The sequence below is a fragment of the Equus caballus genome, chromosome 3 (genome assembly GCF_041296265.1).
Source record: "Equus caballus isolate H_3958 breed thoroughbred chromosome 3, TB-T2T, whole genome shotgun sequence".
Classification (NCBI taxonomy): domain Eukaryota; kingdom Metazoa; phylum Chordata; class Mammalia; order Perissodactyla; family Equidae; genus Equus; species Equus caballus.
Window position 1 is genome coordinate 119715792 of NC_091686.1, and position 13593 is coordinate 119729384.

Below are 13593 nucleotides of genomic sequence, written 5' to 3' on the forward strand. Positions count from 1 at the left end.
CGACGTTTGCTGCATCTTTCCCCACAGTCTGTCCTAAGTAATGATAGCGTGATAGCCTGACGTGGTGGGGCGGGGCCTGTCCTAAAGTCTGACCCTGGCAGTCACTGTTAAAGTCACTCCTACCTTAAAATCTCTTAAATCGCCAGCACGCAGGTCTCGGAGGCTCAAAAGCCGAGAGCTCCTGGAACCCTTCCTGTTTCTCCTTGGTTTCTCTTCCAGGGCTGTGGAGGCCAGAGGCCCGGTTAGACTGGGGAAGGATGACTACAGGAAAGGAGGGTTTTCCTCTTGGATCCTATGCACATGTTGCATTCCTCCCAGAAAAGCAACCCTCTGTGGAGCACTCAGTATACACTAAGCGCTTTACGTACATTGTCCAGTGTCAGCCTCACCACTTTCCCGTGAGGGACGATGTTGTCCCCATCTGAGGAGCAGACACAGGAGGCTCAGAAGGGGAGTGGCTTCGTCCGTGCCCTGCTCACAGGGAGGGGGCGATGCCAGGACGGAGCCCTGTGCTATAACAGAGCCTTGTGGCCGAGCGCTGACCCAGGATGCTCCAGCCTATTGTCCGGCGTTTTTTCTCTTCTTAGGACGCCCTGGAGAGAACAATGGAGCGGGCACACATGGCAAAAACGATTGAGTTCCTGAAGCTGCAAATCCAGGAGGAGACCAAATGCCGATTGGCCGCCATCTCCCATGGCCTGGAGCTGCTGACCGTCGAGGGGAAGCTGTCCGGGCGGCAGAAGGAGGAGCTGCTGACTCAGCAGCACAAGGCCTTCTGGGGGGAGGCGGAGCGCTTCGGCAGGGGTGAGCCGGGAAGGGCCACGGTGCCCTGGGTCCTTCTGGGGTCCCCCGTGCTGCGGGGCAGGGGGCTGGGATCGGGGGCAGCGCTTGCACGTCAGGAGACATGGAGCAGTGCCTGTGTGACTAGCACAGGTGGCTGTCCCAGTTCTGCCCTTGGGGACCCGGTCACTTCTCTGAGCCTCCTTGCCTTTCCATCTGGCAGAGCTAGTAAGGGCTACCTCCGAGGGTTGGGGATGGCCTGCTCCGTTTAGTCATCAGGGATTCAGGCTAGGGAGACCCCAGTGTCCTGTAGCAGAACCACCTAGAACAGGCAGAAGGCAAAGGGGGGTGGAAGTGATGCAGGCCACTCACTTGCAGCCCTGTGTGAGTCACGGCCCTGCTCAGCTGCAGCGTGGCCTTGGATGGGCAGAGGGAACCCGATGTGGCAGTTTCTCACACATTCTCCTGCTTCTGGGGCCCACCCTGGGAGATGGGCAAGTCAGGGCTCAAGACACCAAGGGCATCTGATTCTTAGTCCGGGTCATACCGTTAGTGGGACCCGCAAGAAGGAACCCAGGTCTTGTCCCTGCGGCGTGGGTTCCACCACCACCATCCGCTCCCACCCCACGGGAGAGCTCATCAGTGTGCTCCAGAGCTGCGTGTGCGCCTGGGGCCTGCGTGGAAGCAGAGCTGGGGCCTCGCTGGGTCTCAGTCAGGACGTCTGAAGGGCATGGAATTGGTGTGCCTAACAAGTTCCCTGGCAGGTTCTGACGCCCAGACAGGTCTGGACACTGTAGGACCAGGACTCTGCAGGTGTCCCTAGCCGCCATGACAAGATAGCACAGACCGGGGGCTTAGACAACAGACAGTTATTTTTCACAGTTCTGGCGGCTTCGTGTCCAAGACCACGGTGCCAGCCGACTGGGTTCCTGGTGAGGGCCCCCTTCCTGGCTCGCCGATAGCCGCCTTCTCACCGAGTCCTCACAGGGCAGATAGCCAGCCTTCTGGCATCTCTTCCTCTTCTTATCAGGCAGCAGCCCTATGGGATTAGGGCCCCACCCTTATGACCTCATTTAACCTTAATGACCTCCTGCTAGGCCCCATCTCCAAAGGCAGTTGCATGGGGTCAGCGCTTCAGTGTATGAATCTGGGGAGATGCAATTCAGTCCACAGCACCAGGTTTCCACTGAGGCCAATACCCTGGTCCTCCACAGACACTCACCCTCTGCCGTGTCTGCCCCACTGCCCTTTGGAGATGGGGTCAGTGGGCAGGCCCTCAGTACTGGGACCTCAGGACTCCAACCATGCCCTTCCACTCAGCGTCACGGCGTCTGTGGCCACGTGGAAGGCTGCTGTTGGCTGGACCTCTGGACACATAGAATCTGAGCCTCTGGCCTTGGGGGTCATCGCCCACAGTGGCCTGGGCTTTACCTGCCGCAAGAGGCCCCAACAGCAGAGAGTGGCAGCCCTTCTGCCCCCAGCTCACCATCCCCAGCACAGGGGCCCTTGCCCTTGGGCCCTTCCTCCTTCCTGCAGCTCGGGGCCCCTCCTCCTGGCCTGCTGATGTGAGAACTCGTCCTCGAGGTTTCCTCGTCTCCACACCGTCTCCCAGCAGACTCGGGCTCTTCTGTCCTCGTGTCCCGCCCGGCCGTCCCTGCGCCACCTGCACCTCCCTCACACCCTGTTCCCCAGGAAAGCGCTGCTTGTGTTTCTCCTGGTCAGGCTGGCAAGCACTCTGCACAGCAGCTAAATAAAACCACTTGTGGTGTCCTGAGCCCAGGGCCTGAGGGGGTCCCTCCGAGTAACGGGGGCCTTGGGCTTTGAGGGGCCAGAGGCCCTTAACGCTGGCCTTTTAGAAGCACATATGCCTGAATGATGAAACTAAAGAAACTGGAATTTGCCGGAGTTTCTAACCCTCTTGGTGCTGGTGGAAGAAGCCAGGGAAGGTTTAGGCAGGAGCGTAACCTGCGGTGTCCTGCGGCTTCTGTCAATCTCAGAGTTTGTCCGGCGAGGCAAAGACCTGGTCAAGGCATCGCTGGATCACCAGGCAGAGGGGTCGGCAAAGCTCGCACTGGCCCAAGAGGAGGAACGGAGGAGCTTCCTGGCCGAGGCACAGCCGACCGCCGACCCGGAGGAGTTCCTCCAGGTGACCCTGCTCCCGGCTCCCCGCACATCAGTGGGCACAGCCGTCCGGGAGGTTGGGTGGGATGTGGCTCTGCCCCCGTTAGCCAGAGGCTTTGACGCTGTCAGACACGAGGTCAGCTCCCTGCCTTCCAGGTCAGCCCAGTGACCTTACTCCAGTCCCTTCAGCCCTGGGTCTCTAGCTTCCTTGTCTGTAAGGCAGTGAAGAGAGCAGCACCACCGTCCCTGGGCTGCTGGAAAGATGAGTGGGAGAGTCTGTGGGGAGCTTTGCACAGGACCGCAGGGGCTCTACAGATGGCAGCCAGTGTGCAACGGCACCAAGGGGGTGTGGTGTGGACCAGAGGGGACAGGCGTCCCAGGGTGTAAGGCAGGCTCACACACACAAACATGGGGCCCCTCGCTGGGTCGAGTGGCAAGTCCCGGGGAAGGGAGGACCCTGTAGGTGGGCTGAGTGGGCAGGATCAGGGAGGTGGCCAAGCTAGAAAAAGCCCTTGCTTGACTGGGAAGGGGACAAGGAGACCCACAAGAGGACAGGAAGCAGGATGTCACCCTCCCTGACGGAGAAAAAGTGAGCTGGTGCGCAGGCTGGAACGCCCAGGGCCTGTGGCTCTCAGGGAGAACAGGACTCTGCCTTTGTCCTTGGTGTTTCCTGGCTAATGGGCAGCGGGACTGGGCAGGGCTGCTTGTCCGTGGCCATCGTGCATGGGGGTGAAGCACTTGGGCCCTGGGGCCAGCCGGACCTGGGTTTGAATGCTGACTCTGCTGCTAACTAGCTGAGTGACCTTGGGCGCGTTGCTAACCGCCACCCCCCCCCCCCCCCAGCTTCCTCATCTGCACAATGGGAATAATAGCACCTGCCTCACGGGGTTGTTGGGACTCACGAAACCGAGTAAGCGGCAGCCACAGCCTGACTGTTTCCGTGGGTCCTTCTGCCCTGTGTTAGCATCTGGTGCAGCTCGGCTCGGCTCTGCTGAGGGGATAGAGGGACAGTATCTGGGTCCAGGCCCAGCCTAGAGCACAGGCAGGGGGCCTTCCCTTGGGGGCCAGTGTGGTGGCAGCAGCAGCACCCCAGTGAGAAGCCAGGGAAGGGGACCCCTGAAAACAGAGGAGAGGCATTTAGGTCCCTGGCCCAGCTGACCCTCCCCACTCAGGGAGCCTCCTTCCTGGGTCCGTGCAGGGGCTTCTGGGGTGCATCTTAAAGGGAGGGGACTGTTTCTGTCTTTGAGAAGATCCGTGTGAAATCAGAGGAAGATGGGATTATCCAGCTCTTTGTCACTCGGAGAGTTCTGGGCCCTTCTCCCTGACATCTCCTCGCTCAGTGCGAGTCCTGTGTGTGGAGAAGGTGACCTGGTCGGTTCTGTGTCCAGGGACCTCCGCACAGGCCAGGCATGTGCTGGTGTTCAGGAGACATGGCATGAAGGAAGGAAGGGCTGAACACATGCATGCGTGAATGAATGAATGAACAAATAGATGAGTGAATGAATGAATGAACAAATAGAAGAACACAGACTTCCACACCACATGCAGCCCTGCCTTCTTCCCTCTCAGCTCACCTCCCGCCCCAGGCCCCCCGCCAAGGCCAGCGGATTCCTACTGCCCTGTCACTCCTGCTGCTCTCCTTGAGCCCGGGCTGTGCGGGCTTTCCGTCTTCCCCCCAGGGAACCCCTGCTTGTCATTGAAGCTCAGCTTATATGGGGAGTTTTCCCCTGCACCGCTCCCTAAGTGGAGTCCGTCCCTCTGTGGTTGGACCCCGCTGTGACTGTGTCTGCGGCATCTGATGCACACCTGTGTCTCCCCACCACTCAGCTGGGCTCCTCAGGACAGGGCCAGCCACGTGGTCAGCAGGGCCAGGCTGCTCACTGACCACTCTGATCTCTTATCTCCTGTGTGCCTCAGCCCTGCTGTGTGTGTCTCCCCGGCCTGGGTGTTGGTCCCCAGCAGCTGAAAGCAGAGAATGATGTCTGGGTGGCTTGTGTCCAGGAGAAAGCAGTGACAAGGTGACCTGGTGGCACCTCCTTGTACTGGGTTGGACAAAAGCACAGACTGGTTTTCCTGGAGATCAGGAAAACAGGACCCTGGCCTCGGCTGCTATTTGCAAGCCACAAAAGCCATGTGACATCCCCGTGCCCCACTTTCCTGTGTGTAATCAGGGGTGAGCATCCTCTGAATCTGAGAGGCAGGGGTCAGTTGGGGAGGTTTTTATGCAAAAGAAAAAAATCTGCATTTTTCTGCTGGATTCAGCTCCTGTTTTGCTCACAGGCTTTCCACACCCTCCTAGAGAGGCAGAGGCTGACGCAGAGTGACCTGGAGGAAGAGGAGAACGTCAGAGCCACTGATGCCGTGGCTGCGCTCTGTCAGGTATGTGGTCTCAAGGGGGGAATGGCAAACAACTCTCAGGATCTGTGTGCATGTGAGAACCTCACATCCTCCTGGGCCGGGGACCCCAAAGAGCCAGGTTCGGGTCCAACCCTGGCACTCTTTGGCTGGGTGACCCAGGCAAGCCATGTGCCCTTAAGGGTCCCTGCCAGTGTCGGATGCCAGGGTCAATCTGAGGCACCTTCCATTTCTGAGGTGCTTGGGACTCTCACCTCCAAGTGTTTCTAGAGGCAAAGGTTGTTGGAAGTCAGTCCACCCAGAATGGAAAGTAGCCTGGCGTTTACAGATGTCATCGGTGTAGAGCAGCGACGAGGCAGGAGTGATGGACTTGAAGCGGGAGCCCTGGGTTCGAGCACCGGCACCGCCTCTGTCTCCCTAGGCAACTTATGGCACTCTGGAAGGGGGTGAAGCCTGGAGGGCTGGCTTTCAGGGAACAGGAGGGAGCATCTGAGCCCCTACAGTGACGGGGCTCTGGGTCTGATGATGGCCCGGACAGACGGAGCCCTCAGGCAGCACCCAGAGCTGTTGGAAAGGCAGAAAGGCAGACATCTGGTTATGAAGGAATGTGACGAGTGCCACCAGGGGGGCACTTGGTGGTGGCACCAGTGGAGAGCATCTCCTCTGCACATAGATGCCTCGGTCTGCATGCTGGCTCTTCCTGCCCACCCTCCCCCCCCGTCGCCTCCAGAACTTACTGGGCCTCTCTGGTTGTCGGTGTCCCCATCTGTGCAGTGGGAACAGTGGTGCCCTCTTTCATGCTGTTGTGAGCACTGAGTGCACATGAGGCCCTTAGACAGCACCTGGCACCGCGACATCCCAGTCCGCGTTGGCTCCCGTTGTAACATCCCTGCTTACGGGTGCAGAGAGGAGGGACGAGGGGTGCCCAGGGGTGAATGTTGGGTCAGGGATGGCTGTCTGCAGGATGTGCTTCCTGGCCAAGCTTTGAAGGAGGAGACGGGCCCCGTGGACAGGGAGTCGGGGGACGTCCCAGGCAGAGAGAAACACGTGCAAAGGCAGGAAGGGCCGATCCTCCTCCTGATGCAGCTGTCCTGGGTGAGTAGTGTCTGCATTGGTCAGCCCAGGCTCGGGGCTTAGACAGCGGGATGTTACTGTCTCACAGGCCTGGAGGCTGGAGGTCCGAGATCAAGGTGTCGGCAGGAGTGGGTTCCGGTGAAGCCCCTCTTCCTGGCTTGCAGACGGCGGCTTTCTCACTGCAACCTCACGTGGCCTCTCTTCTTTGTGCACGCAGAGAGAGGGAGCGAGAGAGCGAGAGAGCGAGAGGGAGACTGAGCACACGTGAGCAAGAGCCGTGGTGCCTCTTCCTCTTCTTAGAAGCTCACCAGTCCTGTGGGGTTACGACCTCACCCTGTGACCTCACTTACCCTTGATTATCTCCTTAAAGGCTCTGTCTCCAAATACCGTCACACTAGGGATTAGGACCAGCGTGTGAACTTGGGGCAGGCACAATTCAGTGCATAACAGTGTTCCCCACAATTTCACATCCACCTGGAACCTCCGAATGGGACCTTATTTGGAAGTATGTCTTGCAGATGTAATTAGCTGAGATGAGGTCATACTGGGTTAGGTGGGCCCTGAATCTAGTGACTGGTGTCCTTATGTGAAGGCCACGTGAAGACACCCACAGGGAAGGAGGCCATGAGACAGTGGAGGCTGAGGTTGGAGTGACACAGCCATAAACCAAGGAACACCTGGGGCCACGAGGAGCTGGAGGAGGCGGAGCCCCAGAGCCCTCAGGGGGAGTGTGGCTGAGCCCTGGATTCTGACTTCTGGCCTGCACGACTTTGAGAGAATAAGCCCCCAGTTTGCGGTGCTCGGTTATGCAGCCCCAGAACACCAACATGGGAGGCAGGCTTTGTTCAGGCCAGGCGCTGTCTTAAGCACTTTCTGAGTATTCGATCATTTCATCCTCACGAGAATCCTTGAGGCAGAAACTGCATTTTCCTTCCTTCACAGATGAGAAGCTAGGAAGGGTTTTCTTGAGAAATGTGCAGGGTGGGATTGAACTTGTCAAAGCTCGGGACCCCACAGGGAGGAAATGAATACCCTCGTGCCCTGAGGAGTCAGGACTCAATCCCTGGGCCGGGAGTTAGGAAGCCAGTTCCAGCCCCACTCTGGGTGCTGACATGCTGTGTGACCTCAAGTTGGTTACATAATCTCTCTGTGCTGCCCAACCATCCTGCTCAAGTTCTGCAGCCAACAAGCGGTGAAGACAGGATTTAAAATAAATCTTTCTAACCTCATTGCTGGTGCTCTCACCATGGACCATGCCGCTCGACGTGGGCTGGGTGGGACAGCAGTGAAGACAGCTCTGGGGCCAGACAGGCGGGGTGCCAATCCCAGCCACGCCCTGTTCCAGTTGTGTTTCCATCAGGCTGACACTCCTCCCTTGAGCTGGGATTGAAATCTAAGATCTTGTTCAATTAAGCCCCACTTTCATCCTCCAAAACCAAAGCTAGAACACGTGTCAATTATGGCTGCAGGAGTGGACGAGCCATAGCCATATGTGTGTAAGAACCTGGCCAGTCTCAGCGGGGGCGGGAAATGCATCAGTTTCCATAAGGTTTGTGGATGGGCTGCAGTGACACAGCCTCGCCCCTCCAGCAGTGTCCTCAGGATGTTATGCAGTTGGTTTTACCGTGCCTGCGGCTGGTTGCTGGGCCCTTTAACGGTTGGACCAAGAGAGTGAAGACACCCTTTCTTCTAACGTCGGGAGAGGCCGTCAGGAGTGGGTGAGGCGCGCTGCCTGCTGGGGTCTCCATCTTGGGAGGAGGTGCCTGGAAATGTTTGTTAGACGGTGTCGGAGCAAGAGGAGGCTGTGCGCGTGATTCCGTCGTCCGCAAGGTGTCTTGGAAGGAAGGAGCCGGAGGCCTGTGCCAGCCTGTCTCCCAGAATCATTCAGAGATGTTTCCTTAGATTCGTGTCAAACCCTCGGGTTCCAGATAACTTTGGTTCATTTTACCTTCCTTGATTGTGGAAATCATTGCCTTTGATTATTGGAAGCTGCTTTGACCTGATGTTTCTAGAAGGAGAGGTTGCAACCCTCTGGCACAGCAGAAGAAAGCTGGTTGGGATGTTGGTGGTGGCATCCCGGCTGGGTGACCTCAGGCAAGAGCCTGGACTTCTCTGAGCTCCTCTCCTTGTCCATGAAATGGAGACAGAGCCCTGTTGACCATCAAGGCAGTGCCGCGTGCAGGGCAGTGTGGCCGGGCCTGGGCCCAGCACGTGGTAGGCGCTTGGTGACTGCCTCCCCGCCTGCCCCACCCATGGGCATGCTGAGCAGGTGGCCTTGAGCCGGGGCTGAGGGTCTGGCTCTGGATCCTGGGCCCAGGGGGCATCTGGCTTCCTCACTGACCAGCTGCACGCTTGGGAGGGTCAGTTCGTTCATTCTTTCGTTCAACAAATGTTACTGAGCTTCATGCAACCATAGTCTCAGCACGGGGGCCTCGGCAGCAAACAAACAGATGAAGGGCTTGTTTCTGTGAAGCTCGAGAGGCGGCAGCGTGCTTGTGTTCCAGCAGCATAAGGAGGCCGGTGTGGCAGCAGTGAGGGAGCAGGATATGGGCCAGGCTCAGAGAGGCTTCTCTTGCAAGGCCTCACGGACCGTCTGGCAATGTTGCATTGACTTCACAGTGAGACGGGAAGTCACTGGCGCGCTTGGAGGGGAAGTGACTTGCTGTAAGTTTTCCAAGGATCCTTCTGGTTTCTGTGCAGAGAATGGACTGTAGGGGGCAAGGCTGGAAGGAAGCAGGGAGACCTGGGGGAGGCATTGCCGTGGTCCAGGCCAGAGAGGGTGGGGGTCTGGGCTGGGATGGTGCCAATGGTTGTGGTGAGAAAGCGTGGGATTTGGGTCTATTTTGATGGAGAACATCTCAGTCTTCTCTGTAAAAGTGGGGGTAATAAGCTTTCTTCATGTGGCTATTATTGTGGTTGAATAAGTTCGCACGTCCAAAGCATATAGAAGTACGTCAGGCACACAGTGAGCACTCAGAGTATGTCACCCTGGTCATCGTTACCATCTCTCACTGTCTGAGAGGGTTTATACACAGAACGTGCTCAGGAGATAACTCGCCTTGCAGTCTGGCTGGCTCTTTCCCAGACCTCACTGCACCGAGGCATGATTTCCTGCTTTCTCTGGGCGTGACACTGATCATGATATTGTAGGCACCGCGGCTGTGAGATAAATTTGATGACCACCTAAGGGTTCTCAGGCCATGGAGAAAACTGCATTTTTCTAAATTCCTGCCGTCTCTTGGCCTTTAAACGAACAGTAAATCCTCAGTTTGATGGATGCAGATGCCACTAAATTACACGTCTTGGCTCCTCATGAAGAGATTCATGAAACGAGCCCAGAGTCATCATGATGGGGACAGGCTCCGAGCAGGGTTTGCCACCATCCTAGTCCAGGTGTCGCGCCGACTGGCTTGCTTATTAGGATTTCATCTCTGACTGTCCGAGCCGTGCTGCCCCTCTTGAAAGGCTCCCGGGAGAGTTTGGTGAAATACAGCCTGCCAAGCTTGAGCCTCGCGGCTTCAGGGTCTCACAGGAAGTTACGGCTGAGGAAAAGAAGGAGAAAAAAATGAACCTCTGTCCTCGAAGGACACAGAAATAATAATAATAGGCACTGGGGCCGGCCCGGTGGCACAGCAGTTAAGTTTGCATGTTCCACTTCAGAGGCCCAGGCTTCGCCAGTTTGGATCTCAGGCGTGGACCTACACACCACTTATTGAGCCATGCTGTGGCAGGCGTCCCACATATAAAGTAGAGGAAGATGGACATGGATGTTAGCTCAGGGCCAATCTTCCTCAGCAAAAAAAGAGGAGGATTGGCAGCAGATGTTAGCTCAGGGCTAATCTTCCTCAAAATAATAATAATAATAATAGGCACTTATGAAGTGTTTGGGAGTAGTCCCCAAGACCCACTCACTTCTGGTACCAGCCGTAAGTTCAGGTCCCCAGGACCACCCTCAGTTTCTTTAATTCTCCAGAAGGACTCACACTGAAGGCTGTGGCACTCATGGCTATGGTTTATTACAGCGAAGGGTTCAGATTAAGGCCCCAAGGGAAGAGGCACATGGCGCAGAGTCTAGAGTCCAAACACAAAGCTTCCAGTCGTCCTCTCCCGGTGGATTCGTGGACGGCGAGGACTTCTGGTCACAGTGTGAAATTGCACACCGAGTCTTGCCAACCAGAGAAGCTCCCCTGGGCCCTGGTGTCCACAGTTTTATCGGGGCTCAGTCATGTAGACGTGGTTGAGACCAGCGTGGCTGACCTTAACCCCCGGGCTCTCTGGAGGTGGAGTTGATGCCACGCGGCCCGAGGCCCATTCATTCTCGTTGACTGTCCCACATGGCCCAAGGCTCCTGGTAAACAAAGACCCTTTTATCAGGCAGGACATTCCAAGAGCGTGAAGGTCACTTCCCCAGAACCAAGGGCAAAGGCCAGGCCTCTCTCTCAGCCAGGCCCTTCTTTACTGCACAGCCCTGAAAGGTTAAGTGTTTAGGTCAAGGTCACGCCACTGTGGCACCCAGGATTCTGGCCTAGGGCTCCTGACATTCTAGTAGGGAGTAGGGCTTTGGTGAATAAGAGAGGGGAGGAGGAGCGCGCGCTCCTGTCGGGTTGTGGCTGTGTTCCGCAGGAGCCGGCCCAGGGGATGACGCATCATAGGCCGTCAGTCAAGATCGATGGAGAAATGGATGAGTGATTCAGTGATTCAGTGAATGTATCAATTAATCAGATGGAATATCAGTGTTTTGAAGATGGTGTGTTAGTGTCCTGTGGCTGCTGTAGCAAATTACCACACACTTAGTGGCTTAAACAACACAAGGTTGTTACCTTACAGCTCTGGAGTCAGAGGGCCAGAAAGGGCGTCCCTGGCTACAATCAAGGTGCCTGCAGGGCCGCGTTCCTTCTGGAGTCCTGGGGGAGAGTCGGTTTCCGTGACTTCTCCAGCCTCCAGAGGCGCCACGTTCCCCGGCTCGTGTCCCTTCCTCCATCTTCACAGTCAGTAGTTGCCCCGCTCCTGCCTCTGCCTCCGTCGTCCGTGTCCCCTTGCTCTGACCTCCTGCCTCCCTCTCTCCTTTATGAGGACCCTGTGGTTACACGGGGCTCATCCAGAGAGCCCAGGATCACCTCCCGCTCAGAAGCCTCAGCTTCCTCGCATCTCTGAGATCTCTTTGACCATGTGAGGTGGCATCTTCAGAGGTCCCAGGGGTTAGGATGTGGACTTCTCCGGAAGCCGTTACTTAGCCTGCCGCAGATGGGAAACAGTAAGTTTCCAAAGAGTGGAAGAAATTAGTTTGTGGAGAAATACCAAAACAATGATTTTCTGAGCAGTAATCTATTTGAAGTAGATCTTGAAAAGGAAATAATAGAAGTGTAGACACCATGTGGCTGCATGTCTCTGGAAAGCAGATTTCCATGGGTGCTGTCAAGGGTGAGTCAGTTCCCCTGGTCCTTTATCAAGGTTAAAGGGTGAGAAAGCATCACTCAGGATGCAGAGCCTGAGAAAATAGATGGGCACACTCGTGTCTTCCTTCTCATAAGGGAGCTAAGGGAACATGGCTTTTTGTTTTGACGTAACAAAGTTCCTGGAATAATTAACTTATATTTTCTTTATTTGCAGAAGTAAAACTTGCAGTGCCCTCATGGTACCACATGCTAGCTCGTTACACTCCTCCCTCGTGTTAGTAATTTTCCCAACCAGCTCGCCTCCCTGCAAAGAGGTACAAAGGAGAGAAGAATCACTCAGGAATCAGACCAGGTTCTGGGCCCTTTGCAGCTGTGTACCAGCTGTGTGGCCTGGTCCATATCACTTAACCTCTCTGATCTAGGGATTCTTAGCTGCCTTCTTAGTAGGTTAACCATATGAAAGAACCCACTTAACACCCAAAAATGCTACCCGTAGCTCTCAAGATGAAGTCCAACATCCTTAACCTGGCCCACAATGACCATGCAGCCTGGTCCATGAAGCTCCCACATGTCCTGACCCACAAGACCCATCTGACTTGTCTGAAAGGTCCACCCAGTCAGGCCCATGAAATCAACCCAACCTCCCCCATGAGACACGCCCCCCCCCCCCCCCAGCCTAGCCCACAAGGCCCACAGGACCTGGTTCCTTACCACCTGTCTGGAGCCATGTCCCTTTCCCTCTGCCTTCTGGATAACCACAGCCATGCCTCAGTTCCCCACATGTGCCCTGCTCTCTTCCACCACAGTTCCTTTGCATTTGCTCTTCTGCTGCCTGGAACACTGGTCCCTCCATTCCCTCAGATTTGCTCGCTCTCCTTCTTATCCCAGCTTACATGTCACTTCTTCAGGGAGCCCTTCTCTACCTCGTCTCCAGACCAATCAGATGCCCTGCTGTGCCCCTGGGGCCTTCCCCCCCACCACCATCACACTTGTCATGGCATACTGTGAAGGCCTGTGCAATACCCCTCTCCCCTGCTGGGCTGTGCACTCCCTGAGGCCAGGGCCCATGTCCACCTCATCCACTGCAGTATCCCTGGTGCAGAGGCCTGCCCACAGCAGGTGCCGAAGAGGCATTTGCAGAATGAACCTATGGATGCGGTGAGGATGAAACACACTCACACCAGAGCTTTCGCCTTTAGGACCCCCTCTGTCTAGTGTTGTGCCCCAAATGGTGGCCACAGTAATGCTGTGCCACAAGACACCTCAAAGCCCAATGGCTGAAATGACAGGGTTATTCTCCTGGTCTGGGCATCGGCCCGTGGACGGCTGATCTCGGCTGGGCTTGGTTAACACACCTTGGTCATGCGCCGCCTGTCTCTCATTTCCTCCTGAGACCAGTGGGCTAGCCTGGGAATGTCCTTCCCATAGCAGTGGCAGAGGTCTAGCTCCATACCAGCACACTTCACTTCCACCTCATTCCATTGGCCAACACAAGTCACAGGACTGAGCCCAAAGTGAAGGGGCAGGGAGGTACTCCCCACCCCCTGGAGGAAGGCATTGCAAAGTTACGTGCATACGGGGAGAAAGGATTGGAGCCACCGTGTCGATCTGCACACGCCTCCTGTGTCCTGTCTTCACGGCAGAGGTGTCATTTTCCTCCTCTGCTGGGTGAAGGCCCTGAGAGTAAGTGAGTTGCTCTGTGGTCACGCTGCTGGTGGATGGCCCAGTGCTCCAAGGACCCAGACTCCTGACCCTTGGTCCAACCTACTTTCTGTTTTTTAGAGACCAGACCTCACATGTGCTCTCCAGATCATTCTGTCACAGGATCCTGTGCACAGCTTACTCTAAAGTAGTTAAATGTGTGTCT

At 56.3% G+C, this 13593-nt stretch overlaps 1 protein-coding gene across 7 annotated transcripts in view; it reads left to right on the forward strand.

Annotated features, from left to right (window-relative positions):
- The window catches only part of EVC (EvC ciliary complex subunit 1), an 87032-nt gene that overhangs the window by 28522 nt on the left and 44917 nt on the right, over nucleotides 1-13593 (forward strand). For all 7 annotated transcript variants that reach the window (XR_011437241.1, XR_011437238.1, XR_011437239.1 and 4 more), the window contains exons 9-11: nucleotides 588-804; nucleotides 2778-2926; nucleotides 5182-5280. Coding sequence is in view for 3 of the 7 variants with exons in the window: in XM_023638373.2 (XP_023494141.2) it covers nucleotides 588-804; nucleotides 2778-2926; nucleotides 5182-5280 (465 nt within the window). In the remaining 4 variants the exon portion in view is untranslated. The remainder of the gene's footprint in view (nucleotides 1-587; nucleotides 805-2777; nucleotides 2927-5181; nucleotides 5281-13593) is intronic.